This window comes from Molothrus ater, chromosome 16 (assembly GCF_012460135.2).
Source record: "Molothrus ater isolate BHLD 08-10-18 breed brown headed cowbird chromosome 16, BPBGC_Mater_1.1, whole genome shotgun sequence".
Lineage (NCBI taxonomy): Eukaryota > Metazoa > Chordata > Aves > Passeriformes > Icteridae > Molothrus > Molothrus ater.
The window spans coordinates 5444850-5468763 of NC_050493.2; the positions used below are offsets into that span (position 1 = coordinate 5444850).

At 40.4% G+C, this 23914-nt stretch overlaps 2 protein-coding genes across 3 annotated transcripts in view; one reads left to right on the forward strand and one right to left on the reverse strand.

The window, feature by feature from the left end:
* The window catches only part of C16H7orf50 (chromosome 16 C7orf50 homolog), a 123527-nt gene that overhangs the window by 38658 nt on the left and 60955 nt on the right, over nt 1-23914 (forward strand). The window lies entirely within an intron of this gene.
* Nucleotides 1937-23914, reverse strand: part of GPR146 (G protein-coupled receptor 146) — a 49144-nt gene continuing 27166 nt past the window's right edge. Inside the window, exons 1-2 of one of the 2 annotated variants that reach the window (XM_036392160.2) lie at nt 9282-9600; nt 1937-6646 (exon numbers count right to left, since the gene is read on the reverse strand). In XM_036392160.2, coding sequence (XP_036248053.1) covers nt 5598-6602 — 1005 coding nt within the window. In that variant the 5' untranslated portion in view covers nt 6603-6646; nt 9282-9600 and the 3' untranslated portion in view covers nt 1937-5597. Of the gene's footprint in view, nt 6647-9281; nt 9601-23914 lie in introns of those variants that run through there. The other variant, XM_036392159.2, reaches the window with a different exon arrangement.

Here is a 23914-nt window from a genome sequence, read left to right on the forward strand (position 1 = left end):
TGACAATTCTTGCAGATGTAATTAAAAAGTGCCAGTTCCTTAGAAGGAAGGAATAGAAGAAAATCACATGGAATTTCAAGGTGAGGGAAGGATTTGGTGGAAGAAAGTAGGGTGACAAAGGAGATAATAGATCCTCTGCTCTCCTGATGGAAAAAGAATGTAGTCAGCATATGTCAAAGTGTTTTGATATATAATGGAAAACTTAAGGAATTCAACAGAGGAAACATTTCACACTTCAGATTTGTTGCCATGGCAGTCTGCACAGCTGGGTTTGTACCACTAGATTGCTTTCACTTGGAAAAAGTAATACACGAGATACTCAAGAAATACACAAGTTTTTGCTTATTAAGAGACTACAGAAATTAATTTAGGAGCAGATGTTTAGGATTCATCAGCGCGTTGAGCACTTCACAGCTGCAGAAACTTAGGCAAGAATCAATTCCTCTCTGAGTCCTCAGCAAACAGTGGAACTGAGAGTGGCACTTGGGCAGGTTCTGCTTTTCTTGGTCTCACCAGTCCTGTGCTGCTGCAGTGAAGCTCACGAGGTCTCCAGCCCAGACACTGGGCTGCTTTCATTTTTATTAAGCAGTGATAAATGGGGCATCACTGATGCACAGCACAAAACCAATTTAATTGAATCTTAGTTTTAAAGAAGGAAAGAAAAGGTGCAGATGTAATTAAACTTCCTTCTGAGGTTTGTGGTAGCAGTGTCATATTTTCTTCCCAACCTTGGGAAAATATTCTCCTATTATATAGTAGTTGAGTGAGTATTTTTTGTGAGTGCTCCAAAATGTGGTTGACTACTGTGATGTCTCTGTACTGACAGATAATGGCAGATTCAGGTTGTCAGCCTGGTTTGTACTGGTGTAAACATCTTGGCTTTGTTGTACCTGATCAGCCCTTTTTATTTGCTTTTATGTAGCTTTTCATTCTTCAAAACCCTGTGAGCTTGTGAACTTGCTGCTAATTAACTAACTCTGTTCTCACTGAAGATCCTTCAGTCTGTGTTGTATGTGATGGGTTTTACTAATCCAGCTGAGAAACACCTTTTTGTTGGTCGTGTCCAAAAGCTCTGTGGAATGAAGGGTCAGAAATCACTGCTCTGTACTTGTTTAGAGACGCTGGCTCTCCTCTTCAAGAAAACACCCTGGAAAGCACTGTGTGGGAGTAAGGGCATCCTGTCAGAGACTAGGCTTTGATTAAATGGTGGAATATTGCAACTTCCACTCTGACAGTTGCCATTTTCATTTATTTCTGACTGAGACTTAAAACTTAGAAGTGCCTTGGACTGAGGGTTTTTTAAAGAGTTTACCAGTAATCATTTTAAATAGAGTTTGCTGTTACTACTGTCTTCCTATGCTTCACAGAACACCGAAAGGGAATAAATGAATAATTTTGAAAGCACAGACAGGAAAATATTTACATATATGTAGGGTAAATGAACTGATCCATGGGGAGTAATCTTTTGGCTATGTGCAGTAGTTACTGCAATGAATGTGTTACAGAGTATCTTAGATTTTTAGAAGCTGTGTTTTCTTTGGGATGCCAGAGGTGTGGGTTATTTTATTATGTTGTTCTGAGAACCAAGAGAATTTCTGCAGGAAGCTGATTGTGGCAGCACAAAGGAAAGGAAGTTGTCAGGATGTGGCCAATGTTTGCATTGATCTCCAGGTGCACTGTTACTTTGCCTCATTAATTGCAGGATTCTTTATTCTGAAAAAAGGCAGAGTATGTGCCTTTTAGCTTTCATTCCCAGCCAATTTCATGCTGATGAAAAATGAGATTTTAATAATGTCAAATTAAGGCCTGGAAATTTGACATCCAAGTCGTGCAATTTGTTATGTTTTGATTCAGTGAAGCCACATAGGTTTAGCTTTGTCTACAACAGCTTTTTATCAAGAGAGCAAATAAAAAATCACACATTTTATTGACCATGTACACTTGAACACTTTTTATTGAGAATGTATTATGAGTCAGTACTTCCTTTATGAAGCTTTCCATAAAGTCCATTTCTGTAGTTTTTTGACATGATATTGGAGTCCACATCTCTTCATTGTAATAGAACCAGAATAAGATTTCTAGTGGCTGATCACCTTCTTTCATTAACTGAAATTACATCTTCAGAGACCAACAAAATTTGATTCTGAAATGTAAACTTTTGAAACTAGGATCTCTACTAAGTTGGTCAGCAAGAACCTGTCTTGAGCTAGCTGTGTTAATAACTCAGATAGAAGCAGAACATGACATTTTTGTTAGTTGATTGATTGGACTTAATTAGCGGTTCAGCAAGAAGGCTGTAAGCCATAAATCAACTCAAATATTAAGTTTAATTTTGTGAGAAAATAACACTGTTAATAATGGCACTTAACTAGTGCTTACTTTCTAGTACACATTATATACATACAGAAGAATACAGTACACCTTCCTGTTCAGAGGTTTACATTTAAATGACACACTTTTAGAAATAATTTAATAAACTCTTTGCAGATTCTTTTTACATCAGTAGGCTGATTTTTATCTTGCATATATACAGTATTTTTATTCATATCTATTTAAATGTGTAATAGATAAGTCCCTATTTACAGTCACCAGCAACCTTCAGGTATTTGAAATGGAAAGGCCCCATTCTCGAGAACTTTGTGTATTAAATGTTTGTCCATAAAAGTTCTTCCTAATTTATGATACTTTGTATTTCCTTAAGTATTTTACTGCACTTGCTCCTCTGCTGTTCTTTATATAAATACTGCAAAGCTCTCTCTTTTTGGGATGCTGCTCTTTCAGAGATACCAGATGAGGGTGCTGCAATTAAGTTCAGAATTCCCTTAGGAGAACAGCAGCAAGGCAGATCCACAGCACAGTTTCTTTGAGGCAACTAATAAATCAAATTAACTTTTCTAAGAGGTTGAGTGGATAGCAGTCTTGTTCATTAAATTATCCAAGTTTTTGTATCTATGATTGCCATCACATTTAGTGTTTATCAAGGATACAGACAAACATCCATAGCTCTGTTGCAGTAAAAAGGATTAGGAAAAAATCAGATCGGATGCCCCATGGGTAAGTTCCATAAAAATCTGTCTTTCTACATCTCTTCAATAGCAGCTTCCATTTTACTACATAAATTTGTAATGTTGAATCACTGAGTAAGATTTTGATCATCGTAAAGGAGTCAGTGTGATGAAGTAAACATGAGCATTGAATGGTACCAGGTGTGCAAGGCAAGCAGGGATGGGAGAGAAATGACAGTTAAATAAATTGTGCAGAGAAGTGAAAAATGATAAAGAGAAATGACACAAGACCCATGACCTGAAACTGAGAATTTAACACTGAGAGAAAGGAACAGAAATAAAGGCAACAATTCTTTTAGAGACAGAAAATCAGATGCCTTAAAAGAAGGAGGAAATGGAAGTAAGGAAGCAACATGGAAGTTGAAATTGCACTTAAAGTTGCCTGCTCAGCTGCACTGTTCTGGCAGTGTCCCAGTTCTGAAAGCCTCTATTCACACCAGATAAGCCAGTTCCTCCCTGCTGGAACTCCTCCTGCATAATGGCACAGAATTTCTTTAACAGATTTTACGTGAGAGATTTCATGTGGTGCATTAAGAGACCTAATTTTCCTCAGATGGGAAGAAGGAGTCTGTTTACTTGACAGCTGTAAGGAAAGATTTTGTTCTTAAGCACTTCTGTGTGGAAGTGAGCTTGAGTGCTCAAGATGTGTAGAAATTCACAGAAAATCTTTCAAGGTGGGCAAAACCAAGAAAGCAGCCAGTATCATGTGTGTCAGCAGAGAGGCACTCAATGAGTGAGTTGGACACAGCAATGAGGAACAGCTTAAGACCTTAACATGGTTTTCATCAACAGACTAAAACTGAAAACACCACAGAAATAGATTATTTACTCTGTAGGCTTTAAGGGTTAAAATATCCAATAAAATATGAAAAGCTCTTAAAAAAAGTAAAGGTTAATGGAAAGTCTTCCACAAGGATGTTGATAACTTAGAGATGATTGTATATAAAGAAGATAAGCAAAGATGACTAAGGGAAGAAATTGCTTGATGGAAAAAGATCTGAAAGGTCTGTTCCTCAGAAAGTTCTTTTCACAGAACTTCAGTATGTGTCTCTGCTGACAGCCTAGGGCCAGTTATCAGACAAGATTGTGCTCTAAGCAATGGGAAGGGTTCAATTCTGGTCTTGCCCCATGTTTTTTCTATGCCAGAAGCTTGAAAAGTCACATTTTTTTAATGATGTCATGTGGAATTTGAGTTGTGCTGTAATAGATTAAGCAATGAAATGACGCTGTTTCATGAATCAAGTGACAAAAATGTCTTGGGGCCCCACACCAGTGGGAGAACATCAGCTCCACTTGCACCCCCCACCTGTCCCCTCCTGTCATTAATGCAACAGCAGCACAAGGACAGGTAGTTTTTGGGTCAGTGCTGTGTAGCTCGTTGTCGTAACTGTTTATGTGCTTCCTGCAGCATGTCTGTGTTTCTCACGTATTTCATATAATCAGTAAAATTCTTTACTTTGTATCCAAGAATCCCAATGGAAGGCTTTTTTGAGAGGTCAGCAAAGAGCTGATGCTGACTGGGATTCCTATATTGAGGAATTTTATATGGTTTCCAAACCTCCAGTGATGTCTTAGATTAAAGAGAGTTTAATTTATTTGTTGCAAACATATCCCTTGAAAATACAAAATGTTAATCATAAACATATTTATTTTTTAAGATAATTACTCTTGTTACATGAACATATGTGGACCATAACACTTAGCCAGACAATCTTTACTAGTTAAATTCTGATTTAACTTTGTAAACCACTGTGTCCTTCATTTTAATATGTGGAACAAACATCTCTGAGTTCCGTCAGAATTAGTTAATAAATATTTCTGAATTCCTGAAATGTTTTAGGATACAAACAAAGCACTGGAAAATTAAAAGACATTTTTGTTATTTGTTGTAGCTTAAAGAAAAAAATCACTTTACCATAAATGTTAAAACAGGTTAGTTTGTGTGAGAAAATAATTTCTGAAAAAAGTAAATTAGGCCTCTTTCAGAGGGGGAATCAGTGATGGAGAAAGAAATTAAATAATTTAATTTATAATTAACATTTACTATTTGGACATGTATAATTGGGTCATATGATCTTCAGTAAAGATCAGCTATATAATCTTCATTGAAAAATTCTATTTACTTCATCAAGGATAGCACTATCACTTCTTTGTACAGAAAACAAGGTAATACCTTTTTCTATACAAGATACAAGGTGCTGTGTCTTCAGTCAAGACTTCAATAAACTGCTTAGTGATTTCTTCAGAGAGGAAGATCAGAGCCATGAAAACAGAGTTTATCCTCTGTCAGCAGTTCAGTGCACTGAAGGTATCTGATGTCACAGGTAATGCAGCACACAGGCCAGAGCCTCACACCACTTCAGCAAACAACTACTGGAAAATTAAGACTCTTGCATTCAACTGCAATGGAAGCTCCTTCCAGCCTCTTGGTTGGGACTCTCACACGTCTCTGAGTGCCAACACAGCAGCGTCACAGTCCCAGCACTGAGCAGCCAGTGCTGCAGTCACAGAGCACCAGGGGTTGGGTCACACCTATGTCATGACCTGCTGTACCACTGTGCGCTCGTGAGAACACCCCTGGTTCCCACAGTGTATCTTTTTAAGCAAACGGCGTAATTTGTTGGGGAAGTTTTTGTTGATGTATCTGTAGAGCAGAGGCATGACAAAGCTGCTGGAGAAAGCCAGGAATTTTGACAGAATCGTGGCAAAGTGTAATATTTGAATGGAATTTACATCTGGAATTCTTCCTCGTAGGTTAGTAAACGTGCTTACCAAGAGAATAACGTAATAGGGTGTCCAGAGGGTGAACTGTGTGCAGACTGTGGCAATCAGCAGCCTGTGCACTGAGGGATCCAAGCGCCCAGTGTCCTGATCCAGTGGCGTGGCCTCCTTGCGGATCCGCAGGATCAGCGTCAGCGCGTAGAGAACGGCGATGGCGGGCACGACGTACCCGATGAACACCATGATGGCATCCGCTGCCTCCTGGTTCTGCATCTTGGAGCACTCGATTATTTTGGTGGACACGTGGTTGCAGACATAGAACAGGAGAGATGAAAAGCTTGTGAGCATGGCCCCGCCCCAGATGAACCCGCAGACGTGTTTGGTGTTGTACACACTGGACATGTAAGTCCTGGGCAGGGCACGTTCAATGTAGTAGTCCAGACTGAGCAGAGTGGTAGAGTACATGGTAACCAACGATGAGACGTTGAATAAAATAAGGAAGGTAATATAAACTTCATTGTTGGAATTCCAGATGGCCCATTTTGTATTGGCAAGACCCAGCAGGTACATTGGTGCCAGAGTGTTGATGATGAGGCCGGCAATGGCAATGTTGACAAAGTACACATCTGGCATAGTCATAGTAGCTTTGTTGTAGAGGTTAACTAGGACCAGCAGGCCATTGTAACAAAGGCCAATTGGGAAACATATAATGAGGTAGAGAAGGGAAAAGATGGAAAGCACAAGGTCAAAGTCATGGCAGAGATGCTGGTCCTCACTGTTCTCAGTACTGTTGATTAAGGCTTCACAGCTCCACATAGTGATTTTAGCTTTTGTGTCTTCTTTGCTGGTTACCAGCTTTTCTGTAGAGAGAGAAATAGTGAAAGCATTGTTAAAATATTACATCAGAAATGAAATGCAAAGTACTGTGAAGAAAACATTTTGAACTTCAAGATTATACGATCACATAACTGATGTTGTTAGTCTAGAAGAAAGTAAACAGTTATTCAAAATTTCATTAGACTAATACATGTTCTGCAGTTTTGATTTAAATGAAACTAGTGGCAAATCAGTTGATACAGAACACTCAACAGAAGGAAATTGTAAACTATCATTAAGTATTGATGTATATATGAATACTTATGCAATTTTTTGACAACTGTCAAACAGCACCTTGTATATAGCTAAAAGTACATAAGGTAACTACTGAAGAGTAGAAGGATATAAACTGAAGCACAAATCTCCACAGTATGATGGGAAATAGAGATCTCCTAACATCTTAAATAAGCTTTACCTTAAAAAAAAGTTTCTTAGGAGGCACATCTAAGGCAGTATGGTGGATGTGTATTGGATCACTGATAAAATTGACAAAGACTAGAGGATACTGGGAAATGAGGTGTAAGGGGGGGTTGGTTTTGTTGTGGGTTTGTTTTTTTTTTTAAATAGGTCAGTTTGTATTCAGACTTCCTACCATATAACCATTTCGTTTCAAAAAAACAATGGACCTCTGTAGTCCAGGGAACCTAATATCAGGGCAGCCTGACTTTCCAAAAGGCAAGAATCAGCTATCATTTCCTCTCAAAATAGCTCAAATTCTTTAAAAAGTATGCTACTATCAGCAGTTGTAGCCCAGCCATCTTTGCTTTATCGTCAGTAGAGATAGCATTTTAACTGAAACCAAGTGAACTTCAAAGCAGTCATGTAAAGTTGCTTTCCAAAATGCAGGAATGAGAAATAATCTCTAAAGTACAACTCAAAACAGGCAGAGCCTTAAAATCATGGTTGTTACTGATGGCATTTCAGGGGCAGTGTAGAGCTGGTGCAGCAGGTGATTCCCCGTGTCACGTACTCTGCCCGTCACACACTCCCGTGGTTTTGTGTGCTCCTCTGTCAGCACCTATAGCAAAGTGTAAGTACACGTACCTGGATTCTTTCCAGAGGGAGAGCAAGATTTAATCAATCCACAATAAACATTGTGCAATGAAAATGAATGCTACTAGACAACATGCTATACTCCATGAACCAGGTGGCTAAATTATACTGTGTGGGGTCTGTGAGCATACAGTACGTGACTGCATCTCCCTGGTGCTAATCCTCTGACTCTTCAGCCATAGTACAAAATTTGTCCCAAAACTGTGTCAACTTCCATGTGTTATTTCCCACTGCAGTTGTTTTGTGTGCATTTTTCTTCTAAATAACATAAGCTGAGCCAAAAGTCAGGCTAAAAATACAGTAATTTTAGCTGGGCAAGCAAATATTTATTCCACTGTCCCATGTTGGATTTCCTCAGAGAACTGGCTTCTGTGGCAGCACCAGAAGTTCTATTGTTTTCAAAGGTTGTTTTCACCTTTGTGGGAAAACTTGACTTTTTTTGGTTCATTTTCTCACATTAGTTCTTCAGCTATACTGTTGTGTTGAGCGGACCATATCATATCTTTATGTTGTCTATCTATCCTCATTCTATTTTTGAGCACCGATAACAACCCCGTTTGTTTTCAGGAAGCATCTGTTGGTTTAAGATTTTAAGAAAGAAAAAGAACAACTGGTTTTTTCACAGTTGAAGGCAACCAAAACTACATCTCATTGAACTGTTATGACTCGATTCAAGCCAAGCAGCAGACTGGAACTAGATATTGCAAATATATGTATTCTGGTGAGTGCAAAGGTGACTAAGCACAGACATGGGTACAATCACGTAATTCCATTATGTAGGTTTATCCTTAAGCATGTAGCTTTGATTACTCCAGACTGAATTACATCAGCCACTGAATAACTTGCCTGTATATTGTCTCAGAAGATCAACTGTGTTTCCTATCAGGCTTTGTATTTTACAGAGCAGGGGGATGTCTGGTTTCACAAATGGTTTTAGTCATTACCCTTATTTTTTCTTTATGTCCTCCAAGTGCGGTTAAACACTACAGTTCTGTTTTAATGACAGAAGTGGCAGGCCATTCATTCTGTTAAACAGTAATCTTAGGAAAGTGACGATATTTACCTCTGAAATGAGCAAAAATAAGCCCCAAAACTAAAATACTTTCTCGGAAAACCTTCTTGGTGACTTTCAAGTTCCCAGGTGAGGTATTTCTGCGGCTGAAGCCCCAATCCCCGGTGCTGAATGCTGACTTACCAGCGAAGGCACTGACCCTGTTCCGTGTGCAGTGCAGGCCCCGCTCGCATCCCGCCCCCGGCCGTGCCTTTTGTCAGTGCCAGGGCGGCTCTGCCGTGCCGGGCTCGCTCCCGGAGTGACCGTGCAGGAGCGCGGCTCGCCCGCTCCGCGCTCACCGGCAGCCCTGCAGCCCCGGCTCCCTTCTGTTGCATAAGTGCAGGCTGCAGCAGCCTCTTGTTTACAGTGCCCCGGCTGCGGCGGCCCCAGCGCTGCCCGGATCCTCCGTTCCCACCCCGGGATCGCGCTGGATCAGAGCCCGCCCGCCCGCCCGCCGGGGCAGCGGCACCGCGCGTCCCGCCCGCAGCTCCTCTGGCGGCCCCGCCGCCTCTCACCTTTAATTCCCGTGAGCCGCTGCCCCCAGCCGCCCTCCCGAGGCACCGAGCCGGCCGCCAGGCCCCGGCGTGGCTCTCCCGGGGATCATGGTGCTGGCCCGGCACCGCGCTGGGAGCCGCTGCCTGCGCTGCACTTGTTTTGCCTCTCTAAGTTACTCACAAGTTTCTGCTTGGCTTGGCAGGCGCCTGGCCCCTCCCTTCCCCTGTTTACAGCCAGTTTCAAGAAGTGACAGGTTGTGCTCGGAGCTGTTGGATCCAGCTCGCTTTGTAGTCCCTGGGTTTCGGATTTACTGCTTAAAATCCATGGGCATGCAGGTTTGTTACGGTTTTGTCATCGGTGCCGGGGTTCTGCAGGGCTGCTGCAGAGCCCGTGCCATTCCCTGCAAGTGCAGTCAACAGCCTTCACTCAAGAGCGTGGGTTTATTTTTAACTCAGGATGAGAATATGTAGCTTTGAGGTTTCATTTTCATAGGCCATATATCCTGAACAATCGGTATTTAAAAATTCCTGTACTACAAAGTGCACAGGTTCTTGTGGTGTTGGCTAACATAAACTAGCTTTTAAAACAAGGTAGGAAGAAAAGTTTCTGAGTGTTTACTTTGAATTTGGAGATGGTTTTGGTGTTGTGAAAAGGTGTTACAACATAACCCTCATTTTGTGGTGGTGTTACGAGTTCTATTCTGCTTCCTTTTTAAAAAAGTTGATTAATCTCAAGGATATTTGCATTTCACTTGCAGTTAATAGATGTGAATGCTTATATTTAAGACAACTTTAAAATGGATCACTTCTTGAAAGAGCTTTTGAACTGCAGATTGATAATTTATCCCATAATGAATTTTTTCCTGTGGTTGTTCTGTTGTTTATATGGAAACTCCTCAGACTAATGAAAAGGGACTACCTTTGAAGTATGTTTCCAACTGATATTACCAACCCAAACAGAGAGCTGCCTTTTTCAAAATAATTTGTCTTATATTTAGAAATTCTGAAGCTTTATTCCATAGCAAATAAACACCAATGTAGTATCCCTCATTAGGAAAAATAAGCAGCTGTATATGAAATAAATACCGGAAAAACACAAAACCTGAGATTAGCTCAGTTGTTTAGAGCATGATGCTAACACTAACTTTGTGGGTTTGATCTCCATATGGGCCATTTATCTGGACTAGATCTTTGTGGGTCCCTTCCAACTCTTGAGTATCCTGTGAAGTCTAAAAACGGTCATCCTGCTTGTCTTGAGTTACTCAATCTGACCACAGTTTGTATGTAAATGTTCATTACAAATATTGTAAAACCACTGCAGCTCCCAAAAGCAGAAAATTCCCCTGTTCCTGTTTGATAGACAGTCCACAGAGAGAATTTTGTGTGTGCTGTGGATAACTTCATCTTACAAACTGTGGCATCACATTTTTGGTGCTTCAGAACTTTGGAAGGACTTTAATCATCCTAAGTTTACCAGGGAAACAGCAAAGTAGGAAAGGTATTCGTGTAGAAGCACTTTTAGAGTGCTCATACTTGGCCAAAAGCCAATTTCCTTACACTCCATTAAAGCTGAAGGTGGTTTTATTTAGATAACAATGTCCATGAAGTACTTAAGAAAAAACTTCTTGCAACACAGCACAAGAAGTTGACAGCACTTGGTGGCAAAGATTATTTTAGAAAAGAGCCACAAAATGAACTTTAAATAATGAGAAAAAAATGAAGTTCTGCCCAGTTGTCTTACATAGACCATAGCTGCAGTCAGGCTTTTTCAGATATTTCCATTCATAATGCAGCACTAAGTTGCAGAGCAGGTTGGGTAAGAGTTTGAAGCGTGACCATTCTACGCTTGGATTGTTTTATTTGACTTAAAAATCCAACCCTTCATCCTGCTGCAGCACTGTCTCTTTTCTCTGCAGATTTTTTTGTTTATACAACACATGGTTTGTCTACTTGCTCTATTATCATCTACGTGTGATGTAGCTCTTACCTGGTTTTTCTGACCTCTCAGTGTGTTTTCACAAGCTGTGGTATCATTATAAACTAATAGCTGGCAAAGTACATAGCTAATAAAGCTGCTGCCAGCAAGCTAAGTCTCTGAACATGCCAAACACTTGTACCTTTGTCACGTCCTCTTGAGTTCCCACAGGATTTCAGTTCCTACAGACTGAAACCTGGTGCTGCCTCGGGGAAGGCTGGGCCATACACAGAGCTTTGCTGGGCAGCGCAGATTTGCTTCAGATCTAGAGTGAGCAAACTAAAAATCATGGCCAGAAGTGCTGTATATATATATAAACCATGGCTTAGTAGATTGTCAGCTCTTCATCAGGGTTTGAAAGGTGCTTTTTGAAAGGGGCATGCTGAATATTACTTATGGATTATTTTTTAAAACTTTAAATAATGGATGACCAATTTTTTTTTGAAAATTAGAAACCTCCAATTAGTTGTACATCAAGGAGAGCACACTGAATTCTCAAGTGCTGGAGAGTGAAGTGTCACATTGCTGTTCCCTCTCAGTCTGGGTAGCATGACATTTCTTTAGGCTTACTAGCTTATATACATACCAGAGGGATTAGCAAATGACTTCTAGGCTGGACATACAGAAAAGTAAAGCTAAATAGCTCAGGTTAGATGTGAGGGCGAGAAATGCAGCAGTGCAAGCAAGTAGGAATATACTTTTCTCATGCAGTTGCTGAGTTGCTGCTGTTTATAATGTAATGATACAGCTCAGATAAAATGCTTTTAACATGAGTGGAGAGGAAAATCCTGCTCGATACTGGGGGCTGGGCTGAAAAACAGGCCCCTTCCAACCCTGTCATTTATGTCTTTGTGGTGCAACCATTGACCAGTTTGGCAGGGGAAGTTCATAATTGATACTGGTTCCATTTAAAATGTGGTTAATTCAGTGCAATGTAAGGTGAAAGAAGGCACAATCAAACAACAGGGTTAATTGATACAAAGTAGCATTGAATATAATAAGCCTGTGTTGGATATTTTAAAAAGTACAAATCAAAAAGCAAGGACAGGTCAGTCGAAAAGAAAGGGAACAAGGGGTTTGCCACTCATGGCAAGTCAGCTCATGGAAGAGCAGTCACCCAACATTCTGGTCCTGCTGATTTCACCCTTCATTAGGCTCAGGTTTTGGTTTTCTAAACCCTTTCCCTTTGCTATATAACTTGCTTTAATAGCAGCATCGCAATAATTAATAATTAAAATAAACCCAGGATTTTTCACCTACGTAACCCAACTCTTGGCTACTCCCACTTGATTCTGCACAATTTGAGTGCTGTGAACCCATTTCCAGCTTTATAGGTAATTGCCTTCCTTTGGACCAATGTTTTTCCTTTAACATTCCTTCTCTCCATGCATAAATTCTTATGTGCATTTCCTGATTTCCTAAAATACCCCTTGAGTTTCCTATCTGCCTGGCCAACGTTTTCATCTTTATCTCTCCCTGATGACTCCCTTACAATTAACACTGCACCTCCCATCATCATTTGCTCATATGACACACACACACGGTATCCCATCCAAATGATGACAGGGCTTCCAAGCGTGACACACTTTCACTTCTTCTTTGTGACTTTTCTGTGGGATATGTCAGGCTGTTCTTTGGTATTTTGGATCAGCAGCAAAGATTACATTCTCAAGAACTGTAAGGGTGCATTTCTGTTGCACGTGGCACGAGTACAGAGATACCCGTGTTCCTGAAATTGGTCTTTGCATTTTGCATTGGTCCCCCTTTGATGTTGCTCACTCTGCTTTTCCAGAAATTCTGAATGTATGTTGTCTTCAGAGCTCCTTCCTATGGGTGGGAGACCTTTGTTATTGTTCCACAGATGTTGGCAACCCCTTTCTCATTTGTTTATCCTCTCATTCTGTGAGCACCATCTTTGTGGTGAATCATTTGCATAGCAGCTACCTGGTGATTGGGATCCCACTTGTGCCATGATAATCTGCTTACTGCCCTGGCCTCCTGGCAACCTGCTAAACAGATGCTTTTTCCCTCCTGTTTTGACCTTTTGTTGTTGTTATTTAGCATTGTTATTATTTAATATATAAATAATATTTAAAATTATTACTGTAATATAGTTATTAGCAATGTCAGTTGCACATTTGGTCTCTGTTTAGATTGTTCAGCTCTTTGGGAATCTGAGTTCATATAAGGCCATGTCAAAAGTAAGTCTGCAGATTGCTGCCACGGGTCACTAAGCATCAAGAAATGAGTTCAGATGGGCTTTTTGTTTGGAAGAAGGAAGAAAACTGGATTTTAGGGTATGGCAACTTTTTTTTTTAGGATGTGCATATTCTTTAATAGGTTAGAACCGCAGGACTTTCTTCTGTTTTTAGAGTTCATAGAAGGTTGCTCAGAACAACGTGTGTATCCATCAGAAATTAATAATTGTATTTGCTTTAGTTTCTCTTTCTCCCTCTCAATTTCTAAGCAGCTTAAAGCTTATGAGAACAGACAATATACTCCAGTAAAGGAAGATAAAAAAGATCAGCTACTCTGGAAACCATAATCAAAACTGCTAAATGGTGTGTTTAAGAGCCCTTTAGATCTGTTGGAGAGTGGCAGTGTCGTGGTGCTCTGGAAGGTTGTAAAAACTACCTACCGTGGGGTGGAAGTTCTGTGGAGAGGAAATAGCCCAGCACTGCAGCCCCTAAGGATTTATGTGGAAGGAGTCCCTTTTTCAGACACAGATGCTATCTGCCAGGCACATCTCCCACTCCAGGTAAATCCTACCTTTTTGTGCTGTTCATTTCTTTGCAATGCAGCCTCTGTGGCAGCTGGGTTGCAGTGGCTGTGCCCTCCTGGCAGCTGCTGGGGATCAGCTGCACTGGAGGCTCTGCACGGGTTAACTCCACAAACTCAGCATTGTTTTGTTAAGTTCTCCCTGTCCCAGCATGGATGAGTGGCACTGATGGTGCTGCTCCACCCCTTCCTGACTTAGCTTTATCACTGAATTCTGTAACAGCCTCTATATGGAAAACATGAGATATTGTTTCTTTTTAAATGTTTCTGTGCAGCGAGAAAGAATGCACTACAGAGTGGACAGTGCAGCTTTTAGTACTTAAAGACTTAATCACTGCAAAAAGTGAAATACCTTATTTTTTTTCAGCTCTAAAGGTGAGGATTCCATCAGGAAGAATGACTTTACACATGCCATGAGATACAATTTGGAGATGCTCTAATACCCACTAGATAATGCTTTTTAAAAAGATTAAGCTATATGCAAAACAAAGCCTGAGTAATTTTCCTAGTATTCCTATTCACTTCCAGGAACTTATGGCGTATTAAATATCAGGAATAATTAGAATGAGTGCAGTATTAGAAAATCAGCTTACGTAAGGTGCTTCCAGTTCTGGATTTTATAAAGTTGACCAGTTGGAATACAAGAAGTGACAGCTTTTAAGCATCAGCAGAGTAGATGGCGCCACTCAGAGTGCTGAACAGCCAGTTAGCACTGCTGCAGCTCTGCTCCATGTTTTCAGAGCACTTGGAAGCTGATTTTGATGTAGTTATCCCACTTTAAAACTAAGTACCAGCAACCTTAAATAGCATTTAGTGTCAAGATGACTGAAAGTTGTTATGTATATGTATTAACTCTTTTAACTGCTTCACTGAAAACAAACTTCTAAAAAAATTTAACCTTTGTGAGAATTTTCAGGCTGCTTGTAACTGGTGAGCCAAAGAAACCAAAAAAATTAATTTAGAAATAGAGAAGATTTCAGTTTCTGGGAGAGTACACAAGCAAGTAAATTCCTTCAGTTTAAAACTGAATGTAAGTTGCAGATTCTTTTAGTATGAAGTACTGCAACTCAGTGGATTTAACAAGGGGTACAGACTCCTTCAGAAGGCATCTTTACTGTTGTGATGTTGATGCTCAGAGCAGCTGGGACTTTATCCCACAGTTTTTAATCAAACTATTTCATTCATTTATTCTGACTTCAGGAACTTAATAGACTCAGTGGGTGATTTTGTTAATAAATTTTTCATAACTTGCAATCATTGATGTTTAAATATAAGTTTTGCCCCCAGTGCCTACAGCCACTTAAACTGTAGAGCAACAGGTCAGTTAAGATTGGTTTGTGGGAAAAAATTCATGAAAGTTACTTGTTCCTGTTTTTTATGTAAAGATCATCATATCATAGAAACTTCTGCTGAGTCCTTTCTAATATTTGAGATAATATAAAAGACAGTTTTATGGTAAAATTTGTTTAGGTAATGTCTTTAATAAGTGCAAACAGGTCATTTGCACAGAGAGCAGGTGCTGGATCTCTGCATTTCCAGCATTTTGGAATTGCCCAGGTTCTAGGTAAGGAATGTTTGTACTTCTGGTTCATGTAAATCAGCATCATTCCAGTAAAGAAGGCAGATTCTCACCAATCAAAATGAATGCAAATTATGGTAATTCTGGGCTTTGCTGACTGAATTTATTCCAGGAAGAGAGTGTCAAAAGGTGCACGGCCTGTGCTGGAATTACTGTGTAAATGAGCTGGCCCTGTGAGCTGGCAGGGTGGAAACTGCAGTTCTTATCTTCCCCCGCTGTTTGTCAGCTTCACCCGTGCTCAGGGAACTCTGCTGAAATTTGGCAGTACAGAAACATTCCCCAGAGATCTTTTGGTGCCAGTTGCAGAGCCTGGCAGGAGGCACAGATGGTACTTTTCCTGGAAACTATAACATAATGCTGTTTCCTATTAGACACACTGGTGAGAGCTGACTCGGTGACCTAATCAGCCAGAGCATCACGTTGGCTGGGGAGGAAACTCTTGTGGAACAGACCCTGACCACAGGGTTTCCAGTAAAAGCAGAAATATTGACATAGTTCCTTATCAGATAGTATATAGAAGAATTATAAAACTAGTTTGAATTTGAAGGGAAAAATCAGCCCTCAGAGTTGTACTAAGGCTGAAATGACTTCAAAATTTGTCACATTCGCTGGAGATAAACATATCTTTCTGTTAATTGCTGGCAAGTCTGAGACATCTTGTTCCTGACACTCCTGTGGCTTTTAATTTTCACTGCTTGGTGAAGGAAATAGCATTTTCTAGCTGACTTCTGGATGAACTTGCATAATTACTGATTACATCTTATTCCATTTATAATGTGTGAATAAAATACTATAAATTTACATTCCAGGGGGTCTAGTATAATATTAATGCTGATCTAAGTAGGTTATTATTAGATGGCAAGATTTAGAATAAGAATTTTCATTTACCAGGGGCTTGAGAGATCTTCCTGACATGCATGAGTTCTGATTTGTCCATCTATTGCTTGCCATGTGCCACTCCCCGCTCTACTTTATCAGTGACAAGGAGCTTTTATCCCTTAGTCACCAAAATGTTCTACCAATAAACTCAATTTCTTCTAAGACTCCCCACTCCATACTGCAGCTGTATGTATATATCAAACTTCAAAGTAACCCCTAAGCACGTTCTGTTCTGGGATGCTGACAAACAGTTTGACAGGTTTAAGTATTTGATGATTTCATTTGAGTCCTTGGCCATCCTTCCACAGACCTGTGGGTGGGGATGCTTCCTTAGGTACTCTTAATGGGTATTGTTTTTCCAGGGCAACAGGAGGCTGGACAAATGTTTCCAAGGGCAAAAAAAAAAAAAAACCCAAAGTAATTTTGTGGGAAGAAATGTGTAAAGGAGTCTGAGACCTCTGTAAACCTGGACTCTTTAAACCTAAAGCTTCCCATTACAAAAACATCTGTGAAGTCACACCTGGAGTCTACTACCAGTAGCCATCTGCTGCCCACACTGCATCCATTCCATGATGTTCTGGAAAGCCATGGTTAGAATTTGTACAAATTCCTGGAATTACAGCCATGTTAATGACATGGAAATAAGTACTAATGCTTATTAGCTGCAGTGTATCCATTCACATGCCATACAGCAATTAACTCTCTAAAAATTTGGACAGACTTTTTATAGAGATTTCTTAGTGTCCTCTATAGGTAACATGCTGTTTTTAGTAAGTCTTGCCAGCTTCAGGGAGCAAAAATGACTTCTGTAGCACCTTTGTTACTGCAGGAGCCCTGATATATTGGGTTTGCATGGCAAGCTTTTGGGAAGGTGTTCGGTTTTATTTCTCATTACCCTGTTCTACTTTGATGGTTAATGAATTCATTTTTCTGTAAGTTGAGTCTATTTTTTTCAGGATGGTAATGGATGAGTGATCTCTCCCTCTCCTTCTCTCAGCCCATGAGCCTTGAGTCCTGTTTTCTCTCCCTGTCCAGCCATGGAGGGGAGTGAGAGAGTGGCTTTGCTGGGTACCTGGTGCCCAGCTGAGGTCAGCCCACCACAGAAATAAATGTATAATCTGCTTCCTCCTGTGCTAATGGGTGGAAGCCTGAGGAGTAATTAGTTTGTCAGAGAGCCAGTTTCTTACTAATGATTGATAAATGGTTGTTTTGACAGAGCCCACAAAGGCACTGGGTGCTGAGAACAGTAAAGCACAGTTCGTAGGGAGGCCCCTGGAGGCTGCTGGTCTGTCTTCACCTAAATGAGCTCTACTTGTTGTGGCTGTTGTGGAAAATGTGCAGAATATTCTGATACTCAGATCCTGCATGCAGGAGTTCAGACTAATCAGTCTGATGTGCTAATCACAAACACTGATGTTTACATGAATCACTTTGACCAGACATTTGATTGACTTTGTTGCATCACTTCAGAATCAGTCTGACTTGTGTAGAAATCCGTGGACTTCTGCTCAGACTTAAATGATGGAGCCAACCAAACCCGTGCCAGATGTGATGCTGGCATGACAAATAGGGTGCTGCCTTTTATGCTGCTTTAGCATTTCTATCAGAACAAAGTTAAGTTCGGCTGACAGAGCCCTAAGGGAGAGTAGGTGTTCTGCTACATACAGTAGAAAACAGATTTGCAAAAATCACAGTGATTAGTGTAGTTAAAAATGCTTATGGAGGCTAAAAGGACAGCAGTCATTCTGCTTATTCAAAGTGTCTGCTGAAAGCAGTTAGAAAATTTTTGGTGCTTTGAAGTTTGCCTTTGGCTTACCTTCTTTTATAATATAAGTGGAAATGCTACTTAATTGTGATTAATTAGTTAATTAGTTACCGCTGTGTCTGTCTGCTTTGCAGTAATATTTCACAGTATGGTTTGCTGCATGTTCATTACTATCCTACGAATGAAAGATTCATAAGGATCACACTTTCACAGAGAACTTATTTTCTCTCTTAAAGACTAATTGGATTAACTTTTGATCAATTCCTCTGCTATACTTCTGTAATACTTCTAGATTTAATATATAGAAACATAAAGATCTTGTATATTCAGAGCAATAAATAAAAAAAAATTAAAGCACATAGTTATTGCCTAAAGAAACAGTGAGAAATCAAGCCTAATGTGCATGAAAATTGATATGCACAAGAAAAGCAACTATAACTTTGTTTTGGCCAACCAGATAAAAGTGGGAGTGTGGCAAATTCAAACAGTGATGTTTTCCCTAAAGAACTGTTATCTAAAACCCAAACATTGTTTTCTAATGACGGCACTATTCATTTCTACTGATGCAAGGCTTAGATGCGTTTATGTAAATTCTTTCTAGGCTCTTAAAAACCAAAAGCAATCTAAAAGGAGAACTGCTTAAAATCTCACCTGGGAGGCACTGCCTTGCTGTCGCAGAAACATTTTGCCCATCAAGCCAGTCCCTTTTGTGAGTGAGCTCAGCAGAGAGTGCAGTGTCTCCTTTCTGGGGCAGAGTAAACCCTGGGAGCTGCTGCGGCCGCGGTGCCCTCAGCGTGGCACTGGACACTGTGGGCACATGTGACTGCCCTGCACATACGTGCTCATAATCCCCTAAGCTGCAGCCACATGCTCTCATTGGAGCTCTGGCAAAACCAGCGCCTGATCCTGCCCTAGGCACGGTGCTGTGTACCCTGCCCCTGGTTGTGAAAGGGTTTGGAGAGGTTTTTTTTTGGAAAGGACAGAGGGAAAGGACACACTGCGGTTCGGGGAACAGTTCAGTCTTTGGTGTTGTTGCGTAATGGGAGACAAACAGCGGCTGCATCAAACCCAGAGAGCTTTGGTACCGGAAAAGGTTTTGACCATCAGAGCAGCTACTCTGTGCACATTAACAGAGTCATGGCCAGAATGAGCCAAGCTGACAAAAATATTATGTTAGTGAGATGTGATTTTCTTCAGAGCTGCTCATCACAGCTGTGTATACCGGGAGTCTCACCCCCCCCTACCTCGGAAACACAGTGCTGTTCACCAACACCCTCCTACACCCACTTGGCCTCTGGAGATTTAGACAGTAACCAACATTAGACTTGAAAAAGAGCCAGTGTGAGCTTTAAAAAATACTGTAAGCCTCAGAATTCTTTTATGCATTTGGAAGAAACATTTTAATTGGGGGGAAAAAGAATAATGTAAGGAAAATGGTGCAGCTCTATCATCTGACTTTAATGAAGTGGTAGGTAAATGTAAATTCTTCGCATTTGAATAAAAAGCCTGTAACATCATGATTCCAACTATTTAGCTTGAATACAAATAGTCCTTAAATAATTTGCCTTTTTAAACTGTGATGAAGAAATAATTTATGTGTTTTCCTTCCTCCCCAAAGCAGTAAAGTTGAATACATGATTTTACTTAATAACCATAAAGGAGTTGACCCATAAAATGAACGAAGAACTTGGCTTTCATGTTAGTATCTGACTCTTCTTTAGTGTATGTAATATAAATGTGTTTTGTTATTTTATACCATTAGTTGCTTATTTTTAATTTTGCAGTTTCTTAGAAGCTAAAGCTTCACCACAGGACTCCAACACAGGCTCTAAGGTTAACACCTGAGAACATTCTAAGTGTTGGTATTTATGATCTAAGTATTTGCTTAGTTCAGTTATTTTTTGTTCCTTTTGGCTAAGCTTCTATTGTTTATATTAAAGTTAACCCCCCCCAAGTCTCTATTTACAATGTCTGTCACGCAGCACCTCTGCTAGTAGGTCCCCTGTAAGTATTTTCCATTAGATTTTCCATTGTTGGAGATTGGTCAAATTGTTAAATAAACAAGCACTTCTTTAATCTCTGAAGTAGTATTTCTTTGAGGAGACAGTGTGGGGCAGCCCAGGATTATGACTTTTCCTTTTTTTATGCTTGTAATATTTCATACTTATCACTCATTTGGTTAAGCCGTTATGTATGGTTTGTATTTTGAAACACGAAGAAGGAAACCCAAGCTGTGTTGTTGATTTATATTTGATAATACCAGTGACAGTTGGGCATGGAATTGAAGGGGAAGTGTGCTTTCCTTTTGAAATTCAGACCTCATAAAGTTTAGCGTATCAGCTTTTTGCAGGACAAAAATGCAGAGATTGGGAGATGGAACAGCACTCCTTTGGTCTCCAGGGAGAGCAGGAGGTAATAGTGTGGCTCCTTCGAGTCTGCTGCTCTCCTGGTTTTATAGAGGCAACTGCTTGCTCTCATAGGCCCTGCCAGTCCATCACTTCTTTCAGGCTGCAGTGCCCATAACCTAATACTTCTTCCATTTTCCTGGCTGGGTTTGTCCAGCAGACTTTCTACAAGGTTTGTTTGAGTGTAGAGATACAGAATCCCTGACACAATGATGCTGTGTGACTGCAGCTTGTAGTAACAAGTGGTAATTGATCACCTGGAGTTACTTGGGGAACTTGTGGGGAAGAGGAGATTGTTGTGCTTTGACCATAAAGCACATTTCAACAATATCCATACTTACAGAACATTTTTAGATATTTCTTGTGTTTTCTGGCCTCCCCAGAGCAGTAAAGTTTAAGATACACTTCTACTTATCAGCCATAAAGGAGATTAACCCTAAAATGACTGAAGAATACATGGGCAGATCTGTGGATGGGGTTTTGTGCTGAGACTTGGTCCTGGCCACACAGCTGCAAGGGGACTGAGGGAAATGTTGAGGTTTACTTTAGCGACTTATTTTTTAACTCTGCCTCATTGCAAAGTCAGCAAGCACAAACCTCAGTGAAGGTGGAGCCTCTTCTGTGACCTGCCAGGAAAATTAGCACAGACCTAAAACACCTTAAAGCACAAGCCAGGTGTTTTTGCTGGGCACAGGGTAGAGGTTCAGCTGGACAGGTGTCCGGTGTGAGCATGAAACACACAGAGAGAACATAATGCAGTTTTTTTTTGTCACCATTAAGCAGCAGGGATCACAGAAACCTTGGAGGCCTCCTCACAAGATTAATTTTCAGATGCAGTGTACTGTTCAATGCTTTTGGGTTGATTCATACACCGAATTAAATATGGCAGTTCTCTGTTCATCTTACCCCAATTATCTCTCTCATGGCTGATGGTTCTATAAAGTTAATGCACAGCCCTGAAGTTCATAATTACAGGTAACTTTGGTCATATGAAAATGGGATAAAAACAGTGCAGATTTTTGTTTACAGAATAATCTGTACTGATTCAGATGTTTAAGTCATATGTTTAAGGTGCTGATGTCCCTAACATGCTGCTACATATAACTGATAGAAAATTCTGGTAGTAGTTTTTACTTACAGAGGCTAAATAAGACCAAAACAAAGTTCTGTTCAATTTTGTTCGACATTATAATGACTTCTGGAAGTTCACCTTCCAGGAGTGCTCTGTGCAGTAACTTAGGCAGAGTCAGTGATTCAGGTGGATTAAACAAATCACAAAGTTAAAGTGAAAGTTGTTATTCAGGACTGTGGTTGCCAGAGCATTATTTTTATGAGCTGAAGTGGTTTCATTGAAGCATCACTATAATATTAGTGAATTACTGTGTGTGTGTTTCAGCCCTTCATACCCATGTGCAGAGTGTCTATAAAGAGTGGTTATTCATTTAAAGGATTATCACAAATATTCCTCAGTATACTTTTATCTTAAGCTGGTACCTTCAAAGGAATGCAAGCAGTTGTGGTTTCTGATAGAGAGACTCTGAGCAAAGATCTCCTGGTTCATTGCACAGACTGAAGCCAATCCCCACTGACATTCCTTCTCATTTTCTGTATTACTGTTTCAAGGGTAAAGCAAGGTGTAGTATTAATGGGATTCATTCAATACTGTTTATTTCTGTTTCATCTTAGTGTGAATATTCAGCAAGTTCATATTTGGTCATAACAAGTCTGAAAATGCTTTGGTAATTACATAAAAAAATGAAAGTGAATGTGCAAATCAGCTGAGGTAAGCAAGACTTATTTGCACATTTTAGATTAGTTGCTTTAGCACTGCCTTTTATATGGGCACAGCTTTGAGTCCCTTTCATTTTTCATCTGCTACAGTATTTCAGGTTGCAAGAACTTTGATGGAAAGCTTTAAAAAGGCGACCACAACTGTACCAGTGCTGCAATCCCATTAATCATACATTCATTCCTCAGAACCAGCGTCTCTGGTTTGAGGAATTCACCCAGCTCTCCCTGAGGGCCGTTCCAGATGAGCTCTGGTGAAACTGGCTGTGGAAGCTGGATGTTTCACAGCCCTAGCACAGCTTATTTTTTGCTGAGGGCCACCAGAAAGTGAGAGGCACCTTTTGGTGTCCAGGTGGGACAGGAGAGGAGCTCGTTCTGAGGGGCACTGAGCAGCTGAGGCAGCTCAGGGTTACCCTCCTTGTGCCAGCTCCATCATTACAGGAGTGGGAACCTCCTCCTGCACAGCTCCTTCCTCTGCTGACATGACCCAGGATCCTCATGTGATTTTTACTGAAAATCCCTCAGACCTGCTAACCCTGTTAATTCATAGAAGCTCTCCCAAAGTATTCCAAGCTTGTGGTTCATGTCAGTAGGATGCCTTTTACTTTATTTAGAAAAGACCATGATTCTGTTTCAAAAACATGGGTCTGTGCAAAAAACCTGATAGTTGCATATCAGTAGGAGTGGTAATAATAATGGGCAAGGCAGGAATATTTGTCTTTTCTAGTCAGCAGGTTTTTTAACTTGAGTTCCTTTATATCTGACCCTGATTGGTGTGGCCAAACTGCTGAAATTCCATTAGGTCATGGCTTGTGTGGATGTATTAGAGATGTTCTTTGGTGTGTCTGTGTGCATCTTTTGACTCTGCATACTTTGGCTAATTTTATTAGCTACTGTTTGAAAATGTCATTAGACATCAGATCAGTTTATTTATCTATTGTGGGCTAATCCAAACCTACAGGATATAGTACACAGCTCCTGACCTTTTCCTGTTACCAGGCTTGCAGCAGCTCTTTCCTCTGCAGACCTCAGGTGGTGGGGAGGGAGGAAGGGTTTTAACCCTCTGGGTGTGTTTTGTGAAGCTTACAGGACTGGCTGAAGGCACTGCTGCTCACTTTGCAGCACAGGAGAAGCAGGAGAAAGCACAAGCAAAGGAAAAAGTCCAGAGTATTACTGTCTTCCTTAATAAATTCTTGGCTGCAGTCTCCCCACCCTTCAACCCTTTAAAGAAGTTGTAAAGCACCAAGTTTGCAAGCTCCAGACTGTGGTAGTGAGTAGGATTTCACAGTCAGCTGACCATGAAGTGCTACCAGCTTCTAAAATCTGCTTGACTGCACATTACTTCTTGAAGCCTTCCAGATTTTGGAGAAAATTGTTGGACAAAAATCTTTGAAGATGAGCTTGAAGATTGAGGAGTTAAAACATAATTTCCTCTAGCTGTTCATTTTACTGTTGCCACTTTTGATCTACGCTCATGTGAAAAAA